Source organism: Apodemus sylvaticus, chromosome 18 (genome assembly GCF_947179515.1).
Source record: "Apodemus sylvaticus chromosome 18, mApoSyl1.1, whole genome shotgun sequence".
NCBI lineage: Eukaryota > Metazoa > Chordata > Mammalia > Rodentia > Muridae > Apodemus > Apodemus sylvaticus.
This window is the reverse complement of record NC_067489.1, coordinates 10,726,914-10,751,619: the sequence shown is the minus strand read 5'-3', so window position 1 is coordinate 10,751,619 and position 24,706 is coordinate 10,726,914. Positions and strand designations below refer to the sequence as shown.

At 45.3% G+C, this 24,706-nt stretch overlaps 1 protein-coding gene across 1 annotated transcript in view; it reads right to left on the bottom strand.

Annotated features, from left to right (window-relative positions):
- Window positions 1-23,885: 23,885 nt before the first annotated feature.
- The window catches only part of Myom2 (myomesin 2), a 66,079-nt gene continuing 65,258 nt past the window's right edge, over window positions 23,886-24,706 (bottom strand). The window contains exon 36 of the mRNA XM_052162416.1: window positions 23,886-24,681. Coding sequence (XP_052018376.1) covers window positions 24,370-24,681 — 312 coding nt within the window. The 3' untranslated portion in view covers window positions 23,886-24,369. The remainder of the gene's footprint in view (window positions 24,682-24,706) is intronic.

Genomic DNA, 24,706 nt, shown 5'->3' with positions numbered 1-24,706 from the left:
CCCCTTCTGGGGCGGGGAAAGCCTGGCGGACTGATGCCAGGGAAACCTTCCCAAGAGCCCAGCACATTGGCCGGATGAAGCACCGTGCCAGCTTTGATGACAACTGAAACCAAGCTCAGGTTCCCATTCCGCCTAGCAAAACCAGACACTGGAGCATCCTGGGAGCATTTTCCCGTAGATAAACTTAACAGTGTTTCCTGAAATCCAGGCTGTGCCTGAACTTTTTCCTACCATTCTTTCTCTTGCAAGTCAAATCTGCCCTTGCCTGACAAACGAATCACTGGCCAACCCAATTGGATTTAGACTAGTGACGCCACCTCTAGGGGTGTCTGCGTGAGTTAGTAGGAGTAACTATGGTGTGAAGGAGTCCCTGCGGTGTCCTGGATGTGGACACCGCTGTTCTAGAAAGAGGAGTGGGAAAAGGCAGCTAAGTTCAGGCAGGCGCCAACTCTACTTTCTAGCCCTCAAATGTAGCCGCATGGGGGAACTAACAATGCCATGAGGAAAATAAACCCTTATGTGGTTTCCTAAGGTGTCTTGAGTGTGGTGAACACTAAACTAATATAATCTCAGGCAGGCCCTCCTCTCCTCGCCTATATCTGCTTGGAGGTCATTTTGCTATACATAAATGATCGAGTGTCTCAAAGTACAATCGATGTCCTCGGTGTCCTTGCTCTTACTTCCAATAAGAACCAATTGAGCATGTGCCTGGATGAGAGAGAGAGAGAGGAAGCAGAAAGGCTGGATGCTGTGCCCTACTGAGGGGTTGGGTGGGCGGATGATCCGCCCTTAAGAGGCAAAATGAACCAAGTAGCCACAAGCACAGGCCTCTCATTCCCCTCTTACCCTAGACCTCAAAGAAGAAAAGGTCAAGAAGAAGGTCACAGGAAGTCTGAACATGAGAGCCACAGAGGACCACATCATCTTCCAGGGTGGTAGGAAGAGGGACCTTGGAACACAGCGGGTCTCTTGAGACTGGACAAGACTTCTAGAGGCACGTCATGAGGCTTGTGCTAAAATCAGCACTAACGATGCATGAGGGAGAAGCTGGCTTCCTGTGACCCGAGAGAGAGATGTGCACCGCCCAGAGCCGAGCAAGCAACACTGGATCTCAAAGCTGCCGCATCATCTAATATAAAACTCGCCTAAGCCCCACATCGAAGCCCATGCACACGGTGGTCAGGTGAAAGTTTAACCTGTGTGCACGGCTTCCTTCTGTGCCTTCAAATACACTTTGCTCAACCAGGGAGAATGCTTTCCCTTTCAGTTACTGCTTGAGCAAATCAGACTTGCTTTTTGGGTGTCAACAGGTTTAATGATAAAGGAACAGGATAAATGTGTTTCCCAGAATGAAGACTATGCACATTCTGGGGTTAATTATAACAATTGTGAGCTATTGGGTTATATGTTCCGTGTAATAAAGTGTGTGGGATACTTTAATGAATTCATACTCCTATGATGTTCTGACCTGTGGAGTATGAAGGGGAAAAAAATGTAAAAGTTCCCGAAACCATGGGCAAAATGCATTTCATGACCAGTGGTGTTTTTACATGCAAAGGATTACCCCTGTGCCTCCTACATCAGTATGAAAAGAAGGCCTGATGCCCCAAGGCCTTGGCTGCAGATGGTAGATGGTTCCTGGCCAGGCTGCATCTCCAGGCGGTGGGAGCAGAAATCTGTCTCAATGCCAGGAAGTACTAATAAATGGATTTCCAGACTGGCAGCAGGTTCCTGGGTGCCAGACACCCTGTAATTTCAGCAAATGACACATTTGTTTAACATGGTGTCCTCAGATAATGTACAAACACAGATTAGATTGAAATCTTACATACTTGGCACAATTAGATGGCCAATTCAATGGAATTTCAAAGACAATGTCATAAGCAACATGAAAATAATACCCTATCACTCCCAGAGCTCACTGTGAATATTTTTCTTATAGGAAAAGCCAAATGCGTTAAAAATGAAATAAACAAGCTTGTTGAAAGGCTGAAGGGATGTCACAAAGAGATGGCTTAGTATGCAAGAATGTCCTGCTTTTACAGAACCACTCGAGTTGGGTTGGTAGTGCCCACAACCTCCTGTGACTCCAGCTCAAGGGAATCCAATACACTTTTCTGGCTTCTAAAACCAGGCACATACGTGTGTGTATACTCACACTGACACAGGGATACACAAAAATAAAAATAAGTGTATAAAAGCAAGTATGTTGAAACCTAAGCACCTAGTTCTGAGCTCAAGGTCTTCTCCTGCCTTTAAACAAGTGGTTGCATTCACTGTTTTAAGCAATGATAAAAGCCATGTCTTCATCATACGTGGATAACTCTGCCCTTGGTCTGATATGGTATAAGTTAATCTAAACAATCCCCTTCCCGAAGCAGTCCTCATTTTACTTATAATATTTAAATGGCTATAAGGTTCTGTGCTGTGTGGCCTTCAGTTTCACTGTAGCACACTGGAGGAGACCCAAGGCCAGTTCTCAGAGGAGGGCCCTGCTGCTGTAGGACTCTAGCCTTCCTGATCCCAAGACATCTCAGCGTTATCCAGCCTTCCAATTAGATGGCACTCAAAATTAAATATTGTCAAATATTAAAGCACCTGCTCCCAGGGAAAAATACTTGAGATGCTCATGTTTGATAGTAAAAACATTGTATTTTGTAGTAATCCCCTCCATGGTGTTTCTCAATGACTGGCACATGCATGCATAATAATTTTATTAAAAACCATTTCTGAAAAGAAGAAAGAATCGTCTCTAATGTTTTGAGCAGGGATTATATTTCAGGTCAGTCCTCTAGGAATAAAGTTTTCTAATTTAGTAAAAAGATCAAAACAGTAGGAAATAGGAATTGAGGGAGTAAAGTCAACAGATTTAAACATCCTCATAGGCCTATTTTTGTTTATTCATTGATACATCTAGTGGAATCAACCTATGGTCAAGCAGATCACCCATACCATCGTGCTGCATAGCTGTCTTTCCTGAGATGCAGCATGTGAAACTTGTTCTCTTGACAATTTTTCTACAGGTGGCACAGGTGATACAATGTCACTAACTGTAATTCTCCTGCTACATGTGAGACACAAAGATGACTCATCCCACACAACTGACATTTGTCAGGATTCCTCCAACAAGGTTTCCAATTTCTTCTTCACTTCTGAAAGACAAGATCGCTGGGTATAATATTCTTGGTTGGAGGAGGCCTTTGTTCCCTCAGTACTTTGAATAGATCATCTCAAACCACTGCCATTCACTCAGGCCTGTAAATTTTCTGCTGAAAAACATGCCTCGCTCCCAGTGGCTGATGATACAATGGAATCTAAAGGAGAAAGTACTGTGGCCACTTTCCTAAACTGGTGTCACCTCTAACTGCATACTAAAAAAAAAAAAAACCTCTCCTATAGCCACAGGTAAATTGGGTTCTTACTCCTCATTGAAGAAGCTTGTCTTTGCAACAGATGGAAAACATTACAGAAATCCACAGCTGGTCAAAATGCAGAGATCACCTTCGCATAGGGTGCACATTTAACAATTTGCCAATTAACACATTTGCAACAGAACCCCTTCACCTAATGACCAGAGGACACTGAGAGGAGGGAGAGAAAACACCAAAACATCTGCCAGGAGATGGTCTCTTCTAAAAGAGGACATGGAGAGAAAGGGCATGTGGAGGAGGCAGTAGGTCTGGGAGGAATTGGGGTCAGAAGTGAGAGTAAATATGGTCAAAATAATTTATATAAAATTCTCAAAGAATTAATAAAATCATTATAGTTTTTTCTAGAGATAATTGTGCTCATATGAATGCTAATGTGGAAAGAGGAGTCTCACTATTCTCCAACCCTAGGCAACTAAATGCTGAGGGGAGGGAGGAATAATCTTCCCTAGGGGAGAGCCCCCTGATTGGTTCTCCAACACCAGATGGTCAGCCCTAAAATCATATGCATATAGGCAATTATATATGATCTGGGGAAAGAGAGACACACACAGAAACAGACAGACAGACAGACAGAGGCACACAGAAACACAGAGAACGAACAAAGTTGAAGGGATATGTAGGACAAAAATGAAGCTGAAAGTTTTAGTTACTGGAATTCTAGAATGAGAAGGACACACACACACAAACTTGCACACACATGCATATACCCTCTCGCACACACTCATACACATGCACATATGTGCACACATATACATACACCCACACACTCACATACACACACACAGGGCTTTTCTCTTTTCTTCCCTCAGAGTTTATTGCCTGTGACCTGTCTTCAGGTTCTCTGTCCTTTTCTTCCACTTTCAGTTTGCTGCCCAAGTTTCTTTCATATCTTTAGTTGAACCATTGAACTTTTCAGCTCAATGATTGATTCCTGATGTCGTTTATCTCTTCTATCTTTATCCGTATCTTCTCATTTCATGCATCCTTTACTATCCTAACTCAGATAAACACTTCACGGGTGTTATTTTAAATCTTAAGTGATGAGCAGAGGCCCATCACTTTCTCCCATTCCACTAGAGTTCCTAGAGACTTGTGTCATTCTTTTTCTCAGACCATGGTTTCAGTTTTGTCTGCCTTGGCTTTTCATGCTGATTGCTGCACACCAGTAGAAAGGTTCTGCCCCTGTCCTGTCCCATTGCCCTTGTGAAGCAGACAGACCTCACCCAGTCAGCCACAGATTCTGCCTGCCACACAGACCTCTTCTCTTGTTCAAACTTTCTTTCTTTTTAGTGTCTTCTACAAAATTAGAATAAGCTGCATCCTGTTAGTTCCCCAACAGAGGAGCAAAGATTTAGCATTCATCTTTAAAATCTGGGTGCTGAATATGTGTTCCCGTACTTTCTAGTCTCATGGGGAAGCTAAGAGTTGGAGCACATCTCCAAGTCACAGAGAAAGCCAATGAAAAATGACTACACCTTTGCCCACATCCCCACTGAGCCCAGGCAACAAAGCTACTAGAATCATTCTCCTGTTCAGAGCCCTCTTTGCTGCTCCATGGTCTAGACATCCTTATGCTTCCAAAGCTCTGTTGTCAGAAGTTGGTCCTGAGGAACCGTCTGCAGGAATTGAGACTAGATGTATGCCCAAGTATCTCCTGGCAGACCTAGGCAGGCGTGGGAAGTTCATTCATTGCTAGTCAGGCTTCCTGGAGGTCTATGGCTTCTCTGCCTTGTAAACATCCTAATGTGGGCTTACAGAAGCCAAGGCTTCAGGCAGCAGCTGGGAAAGATCCAGTCTCTTGCCAGAAGAAGCCAGAGCATGGCCGTTTATCCCCATCCCTACACCTGCTCTATACAGTGTCTTCTTGGAAGGAGCCTGTGTATCCACTTAAAACTGCTTCTGAGTTCTCTGTGGTTGAGGGAAGTTCATAAATGCCAGGTTCCGTCCACTCTTAGACCTGGGGGATCTCAGAGCCCAAACATCCTAAACAAACTGAAAAGGTGTGGCTCTATTCCTCAGACAGAACGTCAGCTGGAGCCCCTTCGTGATCTTAGTGATCGATCATGAGGTGCGGTGCCCAGGGAGAGCTGTGTTAAATCAGTTAATGGGGTCAGGCTTATGGGAATGGTGACCGCCTCTGTCCTTCCCCAGCTCCCAGATGCTAGGAAATGACAGGAGCAGCCTGTGGGGAGATGCTTGCTGTCAACCATGTATCTGCTGAATTCTGCCCTGGGACTGCATCTCCGTATTTAATGTCTGTCATAAAAAATATTTGAGGAAAGATGGTTAAATGTCAACGTAGTTCTGTGTTCCAGGACTCTTGAGTAAGTAATGATCTCACAAATGAATGACAAGCCGTAGCAGTGTGTGGGTCTGCAGAGGAGGCAAGCGCAGGCACCGAGGGGCATCCACAATGCTCTACTAGAGCTGCCATGCTTGAGGGAAAGAGAAAACTAATTAATCCCAGGAGGACCACAACCTTCAGGCCTCTCGTGAATAAGCGGCTTCACTCAGACTTAATAGGATCAGTTACTATGTAGCAAAACTCAACAGGCATTGAGCCACAGCTCCTACCTGGTATACCAGCTAGTACTACAGCTTAGCTTACGTGAGCTGCCCCAGGGTGGAGCCATTCAGGCTTGTCCACAGCATCTTAGCGCGCCCGTGCAGGCTCGTCCACAACATCTTAGCGCGCCCGTTCAGGCTCGTCCACAACATCTTAGCGCACCCGCGCAGGCTTGTCCACAGCATCTTAGCGCACCCGTGCAGGCTCGTCCACAACATCTTAGCGCATGCCTGCAGCTGCTGCCGGAAGAGCCTGCTTGCTGGTGATTTGACTCTCACTTCCTTTCTTGACAAACTATAACAAGACTCGGCCAAATTTTTAAAATGTCTGCACTCCAACAAATGTACTCGTGGAGCCATTGTCACCAAAATACATTAAAGCCAATAACCACAGAAATTTAAATAAAAGGTAAATTGGGCAGAAGGAAGAAAAACTGGCTCAGGAAGAAAGTCAGTGCCCAGCACATCTGTTTAAAAAGAGACTCCTCTGTCAGATCAGGTAGAGAATCTGATACTGGCTTTCTAATATCCAGACATTTTTCTCTGGTTTTATTGTGACATCATTGACAAGTAAAAATTATGTACATGTTATATATATACATATATATATATGTATATATATATATATATATATATATATATACATATTACATCTCTATGTGTGTGTATACATATATGGCACATATATGGTACACATATCAATGTTTTTATAACTGTGAAACCATCATTATAATTGAGCCAATTAACAGACTCTTCACCACCCCAACTCCTATATTCTTTTCCACTTCCTTTTTTTATGTGAACAGACATTAGAATTTACACAACTGCATGGTTTTAAGGAAATCACTGCTTGGCAGAACCCATAACTGCAATTCTGCAAAGAAATTCTATTTTCTCAGCCACACATCCCTGAGACTACATCACTCACTATGAAGAGGTTGGGGGGAGAGGGCAGGAGCTCCTAGTTAGCAGGAAAAAAAAGGAGGAAAACTATCATTGAAATGAAACCTCAGCAACATATTTAAAAAACAAACCAAACCACATTATCTAAAATCAACCTCCAGTCTTTGTGTCACCAGATCTGGCAGAGGAGTGCTCTGTGACCCCAGTGTGTAGCAGAGGGGCGCACAGCACAGATGAGACTGTCTCCCATTCACAGTAGCCTAGGACACACGCTCTCAAGGCGTGCATTATCCCAAACGGGAAAAACCAAGGTATAGTGAGGGCAGGGTGCTTATTCTGCCCCATGGAAGAAGATACAAGAAGTTGCCTGGTTCCCAAGAGTCTACACTGGTCCAATGATGAACTGTACAAGGGACAGAAAGTTAGCACACTCAGTATTCAAACGGTTAAGAGTAAACATCCCTTGGAGGGATCAAAAAAAGAAAAACATTAATACGGAAATTTAAAAGTATGGAACCAGCACTACACAATCATGTTAAACAGATACACAAAATATGAGTGAAGGAAAGATCATCAAGGTCATGCCCACTTATACAGAAGCATCTCAGTATGATGTGAGCCAGGCCTCAGACAAAGCCAAAAGCTTGGGGACTGGCAAACTCACTTGCAGAGGAAGGACCAAGATAGGAAAGGGGCTGAAATACCATGGTTGGATGGATTTGGATTCAACAGATAAAAAGGTAGCATTCTAGCAGTCCAGGATTTATAACAAAGTAATGGGCTACACTGAACTAAATGCTAGACAATAACAGGATAATTCAAATGAGTGGCACTTGTCCTGGAGAATAAAGGCTCTGCTTTAGGAAGAAGAAGGGTGTAGGGATTTTGGGAAATCTGCTTGCAGACGAACAGGGACAACACTCTGAACAGGGTCTTGATAAAGGTTTGGAGGGCTGGAGCTAGACAGGTGGAAGGAACAGATAGTACCAGTGATGTGCAATAGGGAACTCCATTCATTCTATATTGTCTCTAGAATGTCATCTCTGGCTTCTAGATCCATACATCTCTGAAGATCAGCAGCCCAGAACTCAGTAGCCAGAAATGCCATTTAAACAACATAGACTCTTATAAGTTGAAAAAAATTCTAAGCAAGAATTCGTATATGTGTCTAAGTGGCATCTTGTTGTGAAAACTGTATATGGAAGATTAGAAATTATCTTTACAGCCTAGATAACAATTTTACAAAATGAGCTGGCTGCCATAAATATGGTGTCTTCACCTTCAAAAGCCACAACACACGAGGAAGGAACCCACTCCCTTTCCCTGCACAAGCTCATGCTGTGAAACATGGCATCCATCTTTGTATTTGTCAGGTACTGGCAGAGCCTCTCAGGAGACAGCTATACTTGCTCCCTATGGCTTGCCCAGTCTGCTTTCTTATAGAACCCAGGAATGTTGTGGCCCCACCCATAATGGGCTGAGCCCTCCCCTATCAGTCACCAATTAAGAAAATGCCCTATGGGCTTGTCTATAGCACAATCTTATGGACACACTTTCTCGGTTGAGATTCCCTCCTCTCCTGATGACTGTAGCTCATGCCAAGTTGACATGAATGTAGCCAGCACAGGGGGAGATGAACAGGCACAGCATGGAGGACTTCTTCAGCACAAAAGAATTTATCTGTGTGATTCTTGTGCACTTGCCCAGACATACAGAGTGGAAAAGATCATGGTTGACTGCTAATGTTAGGTGTAGGTTTAGGATCGTACTCATGGGTCAGTGAATGTAAACAAAGAATATAGAAAAAATAAAGTTATCTTCATTAAAAAATGAGAAAAAAAGTTCTCTTCTTCTTTCTTATAGAAAATGGTGTTTTAACGGAGTCCCTTTCCAAAGCTGCCAGGCTCAGAGGCTATTGTTTATTTTTCTGTTGCTGGAAAAGCTACCATTAGAAAAAACAATTTCAAGAAGAACTATTCTGGACTTACACAACCCAGACTGCTACATGTTGGCAGGGACAGGATGTCAACGGGATCATGATACTGAGAGATCACATCTCAACCACACACAGGAAACAGAACGCAAGCTGGAAGTTTAGCAAGACTATCACTCCGAAAGCCCGCCCCCAGTGATGCACTTCCTCCAGCAAGGCTACCTCCTAGAGCTCCCATAACCTCCCCCAACAGCGCCACCAACCGGGGACCACTGGGCAGGACAGTTCTCATTGGAGCAACCACAGGCTGCAAACTGAAGGCCAATCTGCAAGAGCCGACTTGCTGGCCCCGGAGGCCCACAGGTGAGACAGAGAGGCCGTATAAGACAGAATAGGGAAGAGGAGAGATGGAATTCGGAACTTAAGATGGGAGATAGAGGAGTTGGCACTCATCGCTAAGAAAACCGAGAAAGAAAACTGGAAACGATCAGCTAGAGCATAAAGAAACCACGTGGAAGAATATCAAAAACAAGCGCTGGTTTCGGGAAACAATGGACAAACGTAAATATGGAGCAACCATCATTGGAGACTATGGAGTTCAAAAATCTGCTAGACATTTAACTACAAGGAGAGCAATACAAAAATATTTAAAGCACAAGACAATACCATGAAGTCCAAGGGTAATGAGTTTGACAGACTTATACAAACTGAGGTCCTTAAAATAAAAAATATTCTTCTAATTGCCTTGAAATAAAAACAAGATTGTCTTAAACACATAAATTACATATTTGTGAAATCAAGTAGCATAGAATGTAAGTTCTGTGTAACGGGAGATTTCTACCAAACCTTCAAAGAAGACATGATCTGTTCTTAATGTCCAAACCAGGGGCATTGACTGAACGTTTGTAATGGGGACTCATACACCCAAGCATCCTTAAAACAGTATTTGTAATTAGCCTGATAGTACTTGTTTATAGCTACAGTATATCCAAATGCTTGTTATAGGGCCTCAAGAATAGTTTGACATTGGAACACTCATGAACATGAACAGACTTAAAGTAGAAAGCACTGGCTAAGTATTGTGGGTCTTCTGATAAAATATCAGTGAATATAGCCCAGGGTACCCATCCAAAACATTCCCTGTCAAATATCATCTCCAGAAAGCACAGGAAATGGCCATCACACCCACTGGCTACTTGGGGAACACCCCTCCCCCCATCATCCTCCTGGTGGTTCAGCTCACAGCCCTCCTCCCCATCCTCCTCCCTGTACTTTAGTTCACAGACACGTCGAGTAAGATGAAATGTATGAGAACTGAAAAGAAAGGAAAGCTCGCTTGCAGACTGCATGGTTGTTAGTGTGAAGAAGCCAAGGACCTACCAGAACCGATGGTGGAAGGGGCTCAGTATTGTAAGGCAGCCTTTCCCTGGTGCCAAGTGGAACCAAATGTGAGAAACAAAAGAGCTGGGGTGTGGCTAACTGCAACATGAGCGTAAACAGTGTTTCCAAGAAAATGACACAGTAATGGGAACAGCTAGTCATTCTGGGTCCAGCAGCCATTCACATTTACACCTTAGAAAATGCTCACAAAGACGCTAAGGACACTGCCCGTTTAATACGACTTTCAATATAAAACGTGTGAAACAATAGAAGTCTTTCTCAGAAGGAAAATATAGAACTCCATACGATATTAGAGGCCAAAGTGATTGGTAACAGTATTTTACATATCAATTTCAAGTAAAATACAGAAAATTATAGAATTAAGGTAGGAAAAAAAGGTGTTTTTTTAAACTAGAGAGAGAGAGAGAGAGAGAGAGAGAGAGAGAAAGTGTGTGTGTGTGTGTGTGTGTGTGTGTGTGTGTGTGTGTGTGATATGCAAAAGCCAAGCCTTGCATGGCCAAGCCTTGTGATTTTTCAGAAATGCTCTGTTTTATCTTTTTAATTATAAAAGAATAAAATTGCAGTAGGCTCCTGTGTGGTATACCTAAAAAGGACAAGGGAAAAAAGTGAAGCCAAAGGAAACTTTCCTTTGGTTGCTTTAAAGAACTGCTCTGACTAAGAGCAGCTCGGGGAGAAGGGGATTGATTTTTTTTTAAATATTTTTATTTTCTATATTCTTTGTTTACATTCCAAATGATTTCCCCTTTCCCGGATCTCCCCTCCCCATATGTCCCATAAACCTTCTTCTCTCCATCCATTCTCCAATCACCTCCCTCCTTTTTCTCTGTCCTTATACTCCCCTCCAACGCTAGATCAATCCTTTCCAGGATCAGGACCCTCTGCATACTTCTTCATGGGAGTCATTTGTTATGCAATTTGTGCCTTGGGTATTCAGGGCTTCTGGGCAAATTAATATCCACTTATCAGAGATTGCATTCCATGTGTATTCTTTTGTGATTGGGTTACCTCACTTAGGATGATATTTTCCAGATCAAACCATTTGCCTAAAAATTTTGTGAATTCATTGTTTCTAATTGCTGAGTAGTATTCCATTGTGTAAATATACCACATATTCTGTATCCATTCCTCCTTTGAGGGGCATCTGGGTTCTTTCCAGCTTCTGGCTATTATAAATAAGGCTGCTATGAACATAATGGAGCATGTGTCTTTATTGCATGCCAGGGAATCCTTTGGGTATATGCCCAGGAGAGGGATAGCAGGGTCCTCTGGAAGTCTCATGTCTAGTTTTCTGAGGAACCTCCAGACTGATTTCCACAGTGGTTGTACCATCTTACAGCCCCACCAGCAGTGGAGGAGTGTTCCTCTTTCTCCACATCCTTGCCAACACCTGCTGTCTCCTGAGTTTTTGACCTTAGCCATTCTTACTGGTGTAAGGTGAAATCTCAGGATTGTTTTGATTTGCATTTCCCTAATGACTAATGATGTTGAGCACTTCTTAAGGTGCCTCTCGGCCATCTGAATTTCTTCAGGTGAAAATTCTTTGTTAAGATCTGTACCCCATTTTTAATAGGGTTATTTGGTTCCCTGGGGTCTAACTTCTTGAGTTCTTTGTATATATTGGATATTAGCCCTCTATCAGATGTGGGGTTGGTGAATATCCTTTCCCAATTTGATGGTTGTTGTTTTGTCCTTTTAACAGTGTCCTTTGCCTTACAGAAACTTTGTAATTTTATGAGGTCCCATTTGTCAATTCTTGATCTTAAAGCATAAGCTATTGGTGATCTGTTCAGGAACTTTTCCCCTGTGCCCATGTCTGTGAGGGGCCGCTCGTTGCTCCTGCAAACTCCATTACAAGATGGCGTTCGCATCTAGCTAAAATGTATCATTAACCGGCGAACAAATCAGTGCGCGTGCCTGAAGTGATTTAACGTCCTTCGGTCTCTGCCTACCTCGTGGCGTAATATGGGCTGATGAGCTGCAACCAATTAGGAAGTGCCACGTCCTAGGCGGGCTTACCAGCCTATATAAGGGACGGTTTTTCAGACCGTTGGAGTCTCCGTTGTTGTAAGCTTATGCTCTCCCTCTCAAGTGCATTAAAGCCTTTCTACAGAAGGATCCTGAGTGTGCCGCGTCGTTTTGCTGGCGAGACGGTAGCGCGGGACAACTGGTGCCGAAACCCGGGAATACGACCAGACTATCGTCAGCACCAATTTGGAGACCCCTTAAATTCAGGTTTCAGAACTGTAGGTAAAGACGTTCAGAGAGGTATGTCTTTTCCGGACTTTGGCTTGAGCTTTCTCTGCTTCAGGAAGGTAGCATTGAGGCCTTGGTTATTGTTCTAGGGGCACTTGTGGTAACATTTGTATCCATCAAGGTTGGTGTTAACATTTGTATCCATCAAGGTTGGTGTTAAGTGCAATAAGACCGATGTAGATAAAGGAGCTGAGCACCGTTTTTTTTACTTTCGCTTTCCGCGCAGGTTTTTAGATTGCCAACTGAACGCTCAGATGCCTGCTCCGGCTCACTAACTTTGGCCTCTTGGAACAAGCTGGGTAGGGACCTCGTTAGAGGAATGGAGGAAGTGTTCTTGAGGAAGTCCAGGATAGCATATCAGAAACTGAACGCAGTGAGAGGTTAGGCGCGCAAAGGAAGAAAAGGGCCCAGTATAAGGAAAATGGACCTCCCGGAAGGTCTGCTGACAAGGGAGAGTATTTTAAGGAACCTAGATATAAGGAAAATGGCCCTCCCGGAAAGTCTGCTGACAAGGGAGCGTATTCTAAGGAACCTAGAGATAAGGAAAACGGCCCTCCCGGAAAGTCTGCTGACAAGGGAGCGTATTTTAAGGAACCTAGAAACTCTTTATTTGTTGAAAAGTCAGACAAGGGGACTAATTTATACCCGTCTGAGAGCTGAAAGCTCTGCAATTAAGTAGTTCAGACAGCCCTGGAAGCTCAGAGGATGAAAGCCTCGACCCCGAGGAGGAGGCTGAGCTAGATGAGGAAGTGGCAAAATATGAAGAGGAGAGTTATCATCATTTGCAGGGCAATAAGAGACACCAAAGACATTCACATTATGGGATAGCCGCTTCACAGGTGGTCCCTTCGGCACCCCCTCCGTATGAGGTCCGCCGAGGATCCTTATCCCTCCTACCTGATAAGGTGAGAAGGAAGCTACGCTCGGCCTTCCCTGTTTTTGAAGGCCTAGAGGACGGGTGGGTATATGCGCCCGTGGAATATAATCAGATAAAAGAATTAGCAGAATCAGTCAGAAAGTATGGCGTTTGCGCCAACTTTACATTAGCACAATTGGATAGGTTGGCAAGAGATTCTATGACACCTGCTGATTGGCAGACAGTGGCCAAAGCCACGCTTAGCAGCATGGGCCAATACATGGAATGGAAGGCCCTCTGGCATGAAGCAGCTCAAGGACCGAAGCTGCTCCTACAAGTTAATGGCAAAAGTTTTGAAGGTATTCTAGACACTGGGGCGGATAAGAGCATCATCTCTTCCCATTGGTGGCCAAGGTCTTGGCCAATTACCAAAGCCTCACATTCATTACTAATTTGTCTAAGAATCTTTTTCAGTTCATTTTTCAGTTCATTTTGCAGAATTGGACTTCTGAGTTTGAGCAGACGCTTCGCGAATTAAGGATGGCCGTGCTCCAGATCAACTCCACATGTCTTGCTGTCATCTTGGATCTCTTCGACCGTCTCCTATTTCAAAGAATGGGTGGGGGTTTGGCATGGCCGTCTGCTGCGGACTGGTGTTTCTCCTATGAATGGTGTGCAGACTCAGAACCCAAAATAAGCGAGACAAGGTGGTTATTACTCAGGCGCTTGCAGCCCTGGAACATGGGGCTTCCACTGACGTATGGTTAACTATGCTCAAGCAATAGATCACTGACCGGACAGCTCTTGCATGCCCGGAACTCAGGTTCATTGCACTGGGCAGAGTGTCCAACACAGCACCCAAGGAGGGTTGTTGAACAAGGTATCGCACAGAGGACCACTATCCCTCTGAGAGACATGTCGTTCCGCATAAGGGTTGCCTGCCCAAGTCTCCCTTTCCCAGAAAAACGGCAGAGGACAGGTCGAGAGTATCTCGAGCTCCAGAATAGGCCTAGGGATAACTCCCGCACATGGTCTGATCAATATTTTTGGCTGGGAGGTGCGACCACTGTCTCTACCCTCTCTATTGGGAGATCTATTTGCTGCATAATAAAACAAAAAGAGGGATATGTGAGGGGCCACTCGTTGCTCCTGCAAACTCCATTACAAGATGGCGTTCGCATCTAGCTAAAATGTATCATTAACTGGCGAACAAATCAGTGCACGTGCCTGAAGTGATTTAACGTCCTTCGGTCTCTGCCTACCTCGTGGCGTAATATGGGCTGATGAGCTGCAACCAATTAGGAAGTGCCACGTCCTAGGCGGGCTTACCAGCCTATATAAGGGACGGTTTTTCAGACCGTTGGAGTCTCCGTTGTTGTAAGCTTATGCTCTCCCTCTCAAGTGCATTAAAGCCTTTCTACAGAAGGATCCTGAGTGTGCCGCGTCGTTTTGCTGGCGAGACGGTAGCGCGGGACACATGTCCTCAAGGGTCTTCCCCAGTTTCTTTTCTATTAGTTTCAGTGTGTCTGGTTTTACCTGGAGGTCCTTGATCCACTTGGAGTGAAGTTTAGTACATGGAGATAAGAATGGATCAATTCGAATTCTTCTGCAGGCTGACCTCCCAAATCCAAGAACACATCAAAACGATCATCCACCATGATCAAGTAGGCTTCATCCCAGGGATGCAGGGATGGTTCAATATAAGGAAATCCATCAATGCTATCCACTACATAAACAAACTCGAAGAAAAAAAACCACATGATCATCTCATTAGATGCAGAAAAAGCATTTGACAAAATTCAGCATCCTTTCATGCTAAAAGTATTGGAAAGAACAGGAATTCAAGGCCCATACCTAAACATCGTTAAAGCAATATACAGCAAACCGGTAGCCAACATCAAACTAAATGGAGAGAAACTTGAAGCAATCCCACTAAAATCAGGGACTAGACAAGGCTGTCCTCTCTCTCCATATCTTTTCAATATAGTACTTGAAGTTCTAGCTAGAGCAATTAGACAACATAAGGGGATTGATTTTAACTCACACTTCCACATCACAGTCCATCACTGAGGGAAGCTGGGGAAGGAACTCAAGGCAGGACGCTGGAGCCAGGACCTCGGAAGAACACAGCTTGCCCCCGTGACTTACTCAGCTCCCCTTGGTAAACACCCCTGGCCCACTTTCCTAGAGAGCTGCCCGCAGGGCCTGCAGTGAGCGGAAGGTTCTGGTGTCCCTGGCTCATGGTCTGTGTGTCTAACACCTGACACAGATCTGATGCACACGCATGCTTCTCCCGAGGGTCTCATCCACACGGACTGCCACACCTGGGAATCGTGTGCTCAAGAAGAATGCTGAATAAAACTCAACTGAGAACAGAAGCAAGGGGCCGCTGATTGACCTGCCGGTCTGATCGCACCAGCTGATTAAGCCGACGTTGCTGTAAGAAACAGTGCCCACCCCAACCTACGGCTTTACTCAAAAGCCTGCTGAGCCGCAGGACGCCGCCCCCTTGGTATGGAGGACTTTTTCTGCTTCCTGGTCTCTGGTGCTGTTAATGGTGATACAATGCAGGCATGCGTTGGCCCCGTAGGCAGAAGCCGAACTTCTATTGTCAGAAGGCAACAGAGGAGAGATGGGGAGTTATCCAAAGCACCCTTTCACTCAAGTAGCTTAGCACATAGGAAAACAGAAGGGCTTTTTAAAATTATTTCCCTTTTTCAGCCTTTGGAAGATTATATATATATATATATATATATATATATATATATATATATATATGCCTGCGAGTTTATTTCTCTATGAGAAAATACTAGGGAAATGTCTTGGTGTTTCTGTTGCTGTGAAGAGACAACACCAGGACCAAGGCAACTCTTCTAAAAGAGAGCATTTGATTTGAGGCTGGCTCACAGTTCAGAGGTTTAGTTCATTATCATCCTTGTGGGAAGCATGGCAGCGTGCAGGCAGACATGATGCTGGAGGAGGGGCTGAGAGTTCTACATCTTGATCCACAGCCACCTTTGCACCATCCTGGGCATAGCTTGAGCATAAAAGACCTCAAAGCCCACCCCCACAGTGACACAGTTCCTCCAACAAGGCCACACCTACTCCAATGAGGCCACACCTCCTAAGAGTGCCACTCTCTCTGAGCCAAGCTTTCAAATACTTGAGTCTATGGGGCCATTCCTATTTAAGCTACCAGAGGACATATCTTAAACAGAGCAGCAGGAGAAAATTTCTTCAGCTGTCTGAAAGTCTACACCTTAGGCTCCGAACTGCTGGCTGCACAAAACAGCCTTCCTGGGACATCTATAGTCAAGACTCAGTACTGAACCAGCTGTACAGCCCTCTCCGTGCCTCAGTAGGATGGCACACCTGCAGGGATCTTTGGAATCATGGTGTCATCACTGGCAGAAGACAGTCTTGTTTCCCTCCTGGGCTCAAGAACAGTCTGCATGTTGTAGCCTGGTGTCTATCCCCACTGTCCTGGTAACCACCCAAGCACGTGCTTGAGACAAACATTGTCTACCCTGCTGGTTTCTTGGTTACGGATATGGCTTTTCAGAGTTAGCCTCCAGCAGGTTGCCAGCTTGCCTAATGTGTTCAAACATGGTGTGTGTTTTACCTGTGGAAACAGGAGATCAGTTTTCCTTATGGTCTCTAGGACTTATTTTAAGTGGTTTGATTAGAACTTAGAAGAAAGATTAGGAAAGGGGGGAAGGAGTGGTGGCTGCTATTGCTGATGGCATAGCGTATTCTTTCTGGACCATCTCTTAGACAGGCAGCCGGGAGCTGGCAGGACAGCCACACTCAGTCTTCAACCCATCTACATCCCCAGCAGGACTGAGATATACCTTCAAAAAACTACTGAACAACGTAGTTTAAGAGGCGTTGGAAGGGACTCTGGTGGGAAGATCCAACATCCAGGACTTCAGTGAATACCCAGTGGTGGAGTGGAGGACTGGCGTGTCTGTGGGGTCAAAAGTCATGGAACAGAGTTCCTGTGTGCATAGGGATGTGGATTAGCTCAAGGAGCACTGGTTCTGCTTTTTACACATAAGGAAACTGAGGCACAGAAGAAATGCCATCTATCCATTTACCAGGTAAAACACATAGTCCCTAACACTGCCCTGAGAATTGATCATGTTTTTAGAGCAATATATTGAAAGAAGTTGGGCTTGTGTGTCTGGGGAAGTTGAAGACTCTCTGTATCAGAACAGATGCTGACAGATCGATGCACAAGACCACAGCAGGCCATGTGGGGCACTAGGGACCAGTGGCATTTTTTCTAAGCTGACTCGAGGTTCTGTCCTTTCAATATACCAGTGAGTGGACCCCTTCACCACAACACCCTCACGAACCCTATTAACAGGCTCTGTTTAAAATATATGGCCGTGATTCTGCAGGTGAAGCAAGTCTAAATAGGAATTTAATCCACTTTAAGCCAGTGAAAAATGAGACTATCATCTGTGATCTTTCATCCAATTCACTACTTAACCATTGCTCAAAGAATCAATTAAACTTTTTGTAAAAGATGGTCAACTTAGGTTTGGTCATTATAGGAGAGGGGGAGCTTCTGATCCTCTGGGCGCTGCCCCCCCAAACACACACACACACACACACACACACACACATGATCAATAAGCAGAGTGATGGTAGAAAGGACACTGAAGGGCGTCCTGGGCTCACAGCTCCCCGGAGACCCAGGACGTCCTGACTCAAACCCCATCACAATGTGATAGTGTTGCTGTATCCAGAGCTAACAGGAAGAATTCCAGTGTTGTAATTTACTGCTTTGAAAAATGAGGGAGCCTGCTGCCTTTGTCATGTCTCTCTGAAACATGGGATATTTAAAATTCACACCCCAGACTTAATGTAGAGATAGATCACACACTTTTATGGCTTCCGTGATGCAATGTGAACCTTGTAATATCTCACAAGGTGTGTTTTATTCCTTCCTATGTGAATCACGTGAAGATTAAGAAGCTGTATTATTGCCTTCGAACAACCTGTTATTTCCTGGAAACAGTAATTTGCCAGACCTGTCCTTGTCGTTGGGGTACGTCTACCGCCTTGAGCAATCTCCGTTCTCTAAAGTGATGGATTTTGCATGGAGGAAGCCTGCTGGCCAGGCAGCTGTGCTGAGTGTCTTGGCGCCACCTAGCGGCTACTTGGGGAATGACTACAGGAAGGCTCCCTCGAGGCCTCCACTTTCCTAAGAAGCAAGACTCTTCAATAGACTAAAAACTAGCATGTCTGAGGGTGCCACTATTTTACAACTTAACTCTAAGAAAGAACAGAGAGAGGGGAGATAGGAGACGGTTCCACGAGACAGAAGGAGGGAACCAACTCATGTCAAGTTTCCCCTGTCCCCTATGCGTGCCATGGCATGCCTGTATCCACAAAAAAAATGAATAAATGACAAGAGTTTTTTGAAAAAAAAATAGCACTTGTCAGAAAAAGTCTGGTGTGCATAAAGTTGTACAATGGAATCCAAGACACCCTTGAGAGACCCTGCAGAGCCAGGGGCTCCGTGTGAGCTTGGACTCCAAGACACAGCTGAAAAGCTGCCGGCGGCAATGCCAGGGCTTTTTCTCTCCTGCAGATGAGGGGCACATACAGGATGACTGGATTCTGGGAGGAAGATACCTAGGCAGGCTCTCTCCTTTGCCCTAGTCTCAGCGAATGACTGTCCACTTATCCCGGGCCTGAACTCACTTTGTAGCCCCACCCCAGAATCACATCTTGTGTGTTTGCCCTGGATGTGTGTGCCAAATGTCAAGGCTATGTAAAACTAGGTGTTGGGAGTGGTTCCCAACAGAAATAAAGGTTATCTGTAATTTTATTGGGTACCTTGATAGGATACTTTCCTTGTTGTAATCATAATCATAATGATGATGATGATGATGATGATGATGATGAACTAAAAAAAAAATGAAGGTTGTTTCGGCTCACGGCTTGAGAGCACAGCCCATCCTGACAGGGAAGGCAGAGAGGAAGCTGAGGCTGCTGGTCACGTGGTATCCGCAGGCAGGAAGCAGGGAGAGTGAATGAGTGTTCCGCCCTGTCTGCATTCAACCCAGGCCCTCCAGAATATTTGGTATCGCATATACCCAGTGTCTTCCTTCCTCAGTGACATCCCCCTGAAAGGGCCTCACAGACACCCGGAACGTTGTTTCCTAGATTATCCTAAGTCCTCCGGCAAGTTGACAGACAGGGTTACCAGCACACAGCCACGGATATATGAACCGGGCTAGTCTTACTGTGATCGTTTTACAGCGTCCATGTTTTACTGCTAAGGCTCAATAGCGAGAAAGCAAGCAGCCCAGTTGAAAATGGGCAAAGGATCTAAAGAGATGCTTCTCAAAAAAACAAAAAAATGTATGGACAAGGCTTATGCCAGAAAAAGAGAGACTCTACCCTACAATGTCCTAGTTAGGGTAACTATCACTCTGATGAAACATTGCAACCAAAGCAACTTGGGGAGGAAAGGGTTTGTTTGACTTATGTTTCCATCACTGCCAGAAGTCAGGACAGAAACCAAGAAACAGGAGCTGATGCAGAGGCTGTGGAAGGATGACCTTACTGGCTTGCTCACTGTGATTTGCTCAGCCTGCTTTCTCACAGAACCCAAGACCACCACACCAGCCCACGAGAGGCGCCATCGATGGGCTGGGCCCCTCCCCCCATTGACCACTACTTAAGAAAATGCCCTACATTCGCATCTGAGGGAGGCATTTTCTCAATTGAGGTTCCCTCCCTTCCAGATGATTCTAGCTTGTGTCAAGTTGGCATACAAACCAGCCAGGACACCCGAGGAATAAACTAAGCATTCACAGCTGGCCTTGGTCTGTGGAGAGGAGGTATTTCAGGCACTGGCTTATCTGATGGCAGCGTCCTCTAATGACTGGAGCGTTCTCAAGTCAGCATCTTGCTCTCACATGAAGCAGAGACAAGGACATTTCAAAAGGTTGGCCCTGGCTCCCAGGAGGAGGTTTTCTTATGAAAGGGGAATGAATATTAGCAGTGGTTGGTGACAAACGGTTACTAATTTCCACTCACTCGGTACTTCCTTTCCCACACGCTTGAATCAAAAGTGAACTAATGGTGGCCCTTCAGATACACTGCCTTCCTCCCATTTCTCTGCAGAGATCCCATCCCTCCACCTGAAGCTATCCAGCCATCAGAGTTCCCTTTGAGGAGAGACCCGAGAGTACAGTAGTGTGATGAGAGATGGGAAGGAAATGGTCCCTGTCACATGCACGCACAGCAGGTCCTCTACCTGGCTGGAAATCTGCCCTGGTGGACAATATTCCCCGGAATGCTGGAAGGACTCAGCCCCTTCTCTGTGGGTGTGGACACAAAGTCACCTTCAAGTCAAGAATAGTTCTAATTATTGTAAGTGCTCCTACAATCAACCTCTGCTGGTGATGCACCACCTCTGTCCTCTCTTGTCACAAACATCTGCTTGGTGTCATCAGGACGGTTCATGTGCACTTTATGAAATTCAATTTCTGAATCTATTTAGGGTACTTAATTTCCTAAGCCATTATCATTCATGTGCAGACTCTCTTGAGTTAAAACATTTCCGGGGGGGGGGGAGTAAAAAAACACTTGTTTGCTGTAAGCAACCCTCCCGTCACCAGAGGAGGGAGCAGAGTATAACGTCAGAACTGCAGTGGCCTTCTTTCCCCAAAGTGGAGAATTGGTCTTGGTGCTGCATAAGATATACCTTGTGGTTTGTTATCTACGGACTTTAGATGCGTGAATAAATGCTCTGGAAAACATCCTGTATTTGGAAAACCGTTTTTAAGTTTCCATGGCTTATATCTCAATAGCCAATATTCATTTACCATAAATGGGGTGCTTTCACACTTTACCTAAAGAGTAGATATTATTTCATTGATAGCAAAACGGCATTCCCCAAATTGAATGTTGACTCATGTTCTAATCTTACACAATTTCAGTTTGGCCAAAGAGTGAAGGAAAAATGCAACCACTGAGTGGATTGGACCGGTACTGTTGCTTACAAGTAGAATGCTCTTAGCTGCTCCAGTACTGGCTAAGATTCCATCCCCTGTGCTGAAAGGGGAGAGAGGGGCGGGGCGAGGAATGGAAGGAGGAAGGATTCTCACAAGCATGGTAAGTCAGCATTAAGTTCCTCAGAAGATTAAAGGTCTTGCCCTGCCTGCTTGAGCAGGGGCCCCTCATTCTCTTTCAGTGACACAGCCAGCAGGACCAGCCAGGCTGTAACCACGTTTAAGTCAGCCATGTCCCTGTGTGTGGTGCAGAACAGAGCCACCAGCCCCATACATATACACGCCTAATTAAGATGAAGTAAAATGACTGTAATAAAAGGAAACCCCGCCTTACAAACCACAACTGCTAAATAAAAAAGAAATGAGTTTCTAAGCTAGAAAATCAGTGAATTCTGCCCCAATATGTAATGGCCTAGCATGAAAGCGTCTGTGCCTGACAAAGGTGTTCTGGAAGTACATGAGACATGAGACAGAATAAACCCAGCTGTCTGACCATGTGACCGAGAATGGAAAATGGCTAATCAAGTCCTTGTTGACACTGCCTGGGCTGCGGCAGGATACGATGGCATTTCAGGATGTTAATATAATCTAAAAAGTATGAGGGAATGCTAAATGGATTGGCCTTTGTGACCAGTAATTTAACAGGATCTAGACTCAGTAGGAGACTCCGTGAGGGACTGCTGTGTGGCAGTTTCCTCAGACTGAAACAATCCACCCTGCAAGGAAGCTCCTTAAGCAGGAAGAGAAACAACTCAAAACAGCTTCAGGAAGGCCCTGAAACTGACCAGATTCTCTAGGCCCCTCCCTGCCAGATGAGCTGATAAAAGTTGAGCATCTGCCTCCAATGGAAGGAAGCTGAGCTGAAAAGACTCTCAGAGAAGAAAATGGCAAAGTTGATTCTGAGGCCAGACCAGCTGCCTGGCATTATAGAACCCACCCCAGCTCCCTGGAGGAGGCTTAGAGCAACTGAGGCACCAGGAAGGGACACCCTCCAACTGTTGATCTGACTGCAGGCTGAGCAGTGTGCTCCAGGTTCCCAGCCCTGTGAGCTGTCAGTCATGCTGGGTTGGGCTTCAGTGATGTATCTGCCTTTGAATCTTTTCTGCTCCCATAAGTGACCCCATTGGTTCACCATGTTGGACTTTGGTGTATCTGAACCGTGTGTTATGGCCTCCCCATCTGGGGGCATAGACATGTGTGTTGTATCTCCCCATGCAAAGTCCTGTCAGACAACAGGTAGTTTCTAGATTAGGTTAACTAAGATGGGAGACTCACTTCTCTGTAGGTGAGATCCTAGACTGAATAGAGATAGAGTGACCTACCCACATGCCAGGATTTATCTCTCTGCTTTTAGACTATGGACACAGTGTGACTACCTGCCCCTGATTTGCGAAGTGGCCAAAATAGACCTCCTTTCCTGGTGTTGCTTGTGCAAGCATTTGGTCACAGGGACAACAAAAGCAACTAATATAGTTTTAATGACCCAAAGGGATAAGATGTACTTAACCCAGAAACCTTTCTGCTCCAAAGCAACTGTGATACTAGTGGGGTATGACTTTTGTAACAGAGGAACTTGGGCCTCTTACAGGAAGCCTGCAGTCACCCTGTGCATTTTTCTTTTTCTTTATTTTCTATATTCTTTGTCTACATTCCAAATGCTTTCCCCTTTCCCGGTTACCCCCTCCCCATATGTCCCATAAACCCTCTTCTCTCCACCCATTCCCCAATCATCCCCCTCCCATTTCTCTGTCCTGGTAATCCCCTACAATGCTGGATCAAGAGTTTCCAGGAGCAGGGCCCTCTCCTTCCTTCTTCATGGGAATCATTTGATATGCTAATTGTGTCTTGGGTATTCAGAGCTTCTGGGCTAATTAATATCCACTTATCAGTATTGCATTCCATTCTTTTGTGACTGGGTTACCTCACTTAGGATGATATCTTCCAGTTCCAACCATTTGCCTAAAAATTTCATGAATTCATTGTTTTTAATTGCTGAATAGTATTCCATTGTGTAAATATACCACATTTTCTGTATCCATTCTTCCATTGAGGGACATCTGTCACCCAAGTAGTCTATACTCCACCAGCCTTCCTTTTCTCCCCCTTCATAGCTGCTATAATGCCCTTGCCAATTAGGAGCTGCTTCCCCTTGGATTCTCTATCTGGTTAGTCAGAACATGGCAAAGCCACACACACACACACACACACACACACATACACACACACGTGTTTGTTTTCCTCCACAAAAGTCTTTAAATCCATGGTCCGAGAGCCTCACACAATGCAAGTCTGTCAGGACTCTTGACTGAGGGTCCCTCTCTGCATCTAGTGGATGGAGTTATAGAAGGGATCCCTCCGGGAAGCTGTCTCCTACCTCTGGTTCTTTGGGTGTGATCCATGGTCCACATGTCACAGAAGCACAAAGGTCAAGAAATGTATCAAGCCAAGATAGTGACATGTAGGTAGGCAGGATGTTGGCACAGAAACCACAGCGAGATGCCTTTTGGTTTTGTTTTGTTTTGTTTTTATTAGCCTAAAGCAAGACAAAAAGGTAAGCAAGAAGCATGCTCAACAGCTCCACAAAGGGTTTCCAGAGATGTGCCCTGCAGGCCCCACCACTCCCCTCACTCCCCTCAGTATGGTAGTAACTAACTATCCAGACCACCATATGCTAGGACCATCTGAGCCTCAGTCCACACGCCCACGACCCTGGACGCGCCAGCTGCCCTCTCTCAGCCCACTCTCCACTGCCACCCACTCTCAGCCTCACACATGTCTTACAGCCCTTATGCTCATTCTCTTCCCCCCACACACACACACACATTAAAATTTGCATCGCAAAGGGCAAGATCAAAAGAGCCTAGTGTGCAATCGCCCATCTGGCCACACGTGACATCACGCCCAACTGGCATCCACTCAGCACAGCATACAACATCCTAAGACCTCCAAATGTCCCTCCCATCTCTCCAGCCCTGGGCAGACGGGATCCCCTTAATCAGATGAGGTGGAGGCTGGGATGAGCTTGGGTTTGGCCTGCTGGGGAGGTGAGATGTCTGGGATCTTCTCCCCGTGTTTGTACACGCTGACGGTGACATCAATCTTCTCGCCTCCATATTTATTCTTCACGTTGATGCTGTATTTGCCCGAGTCCTCGGCGGTCACCCCCTGGATGGTCAGACTGACGTACTTGGACTGCTCCACCTTCACCGAGAAGTGCTCGCTGAGCTCTATGTCCTTGTCATTCTTAAACCAGACCACCTCAGGGTCGGGGTTTCCAAACACTGTGCAGGTGAGGTTCAAGGTCTTTGCAAGGAAGATGCGGGCAGAG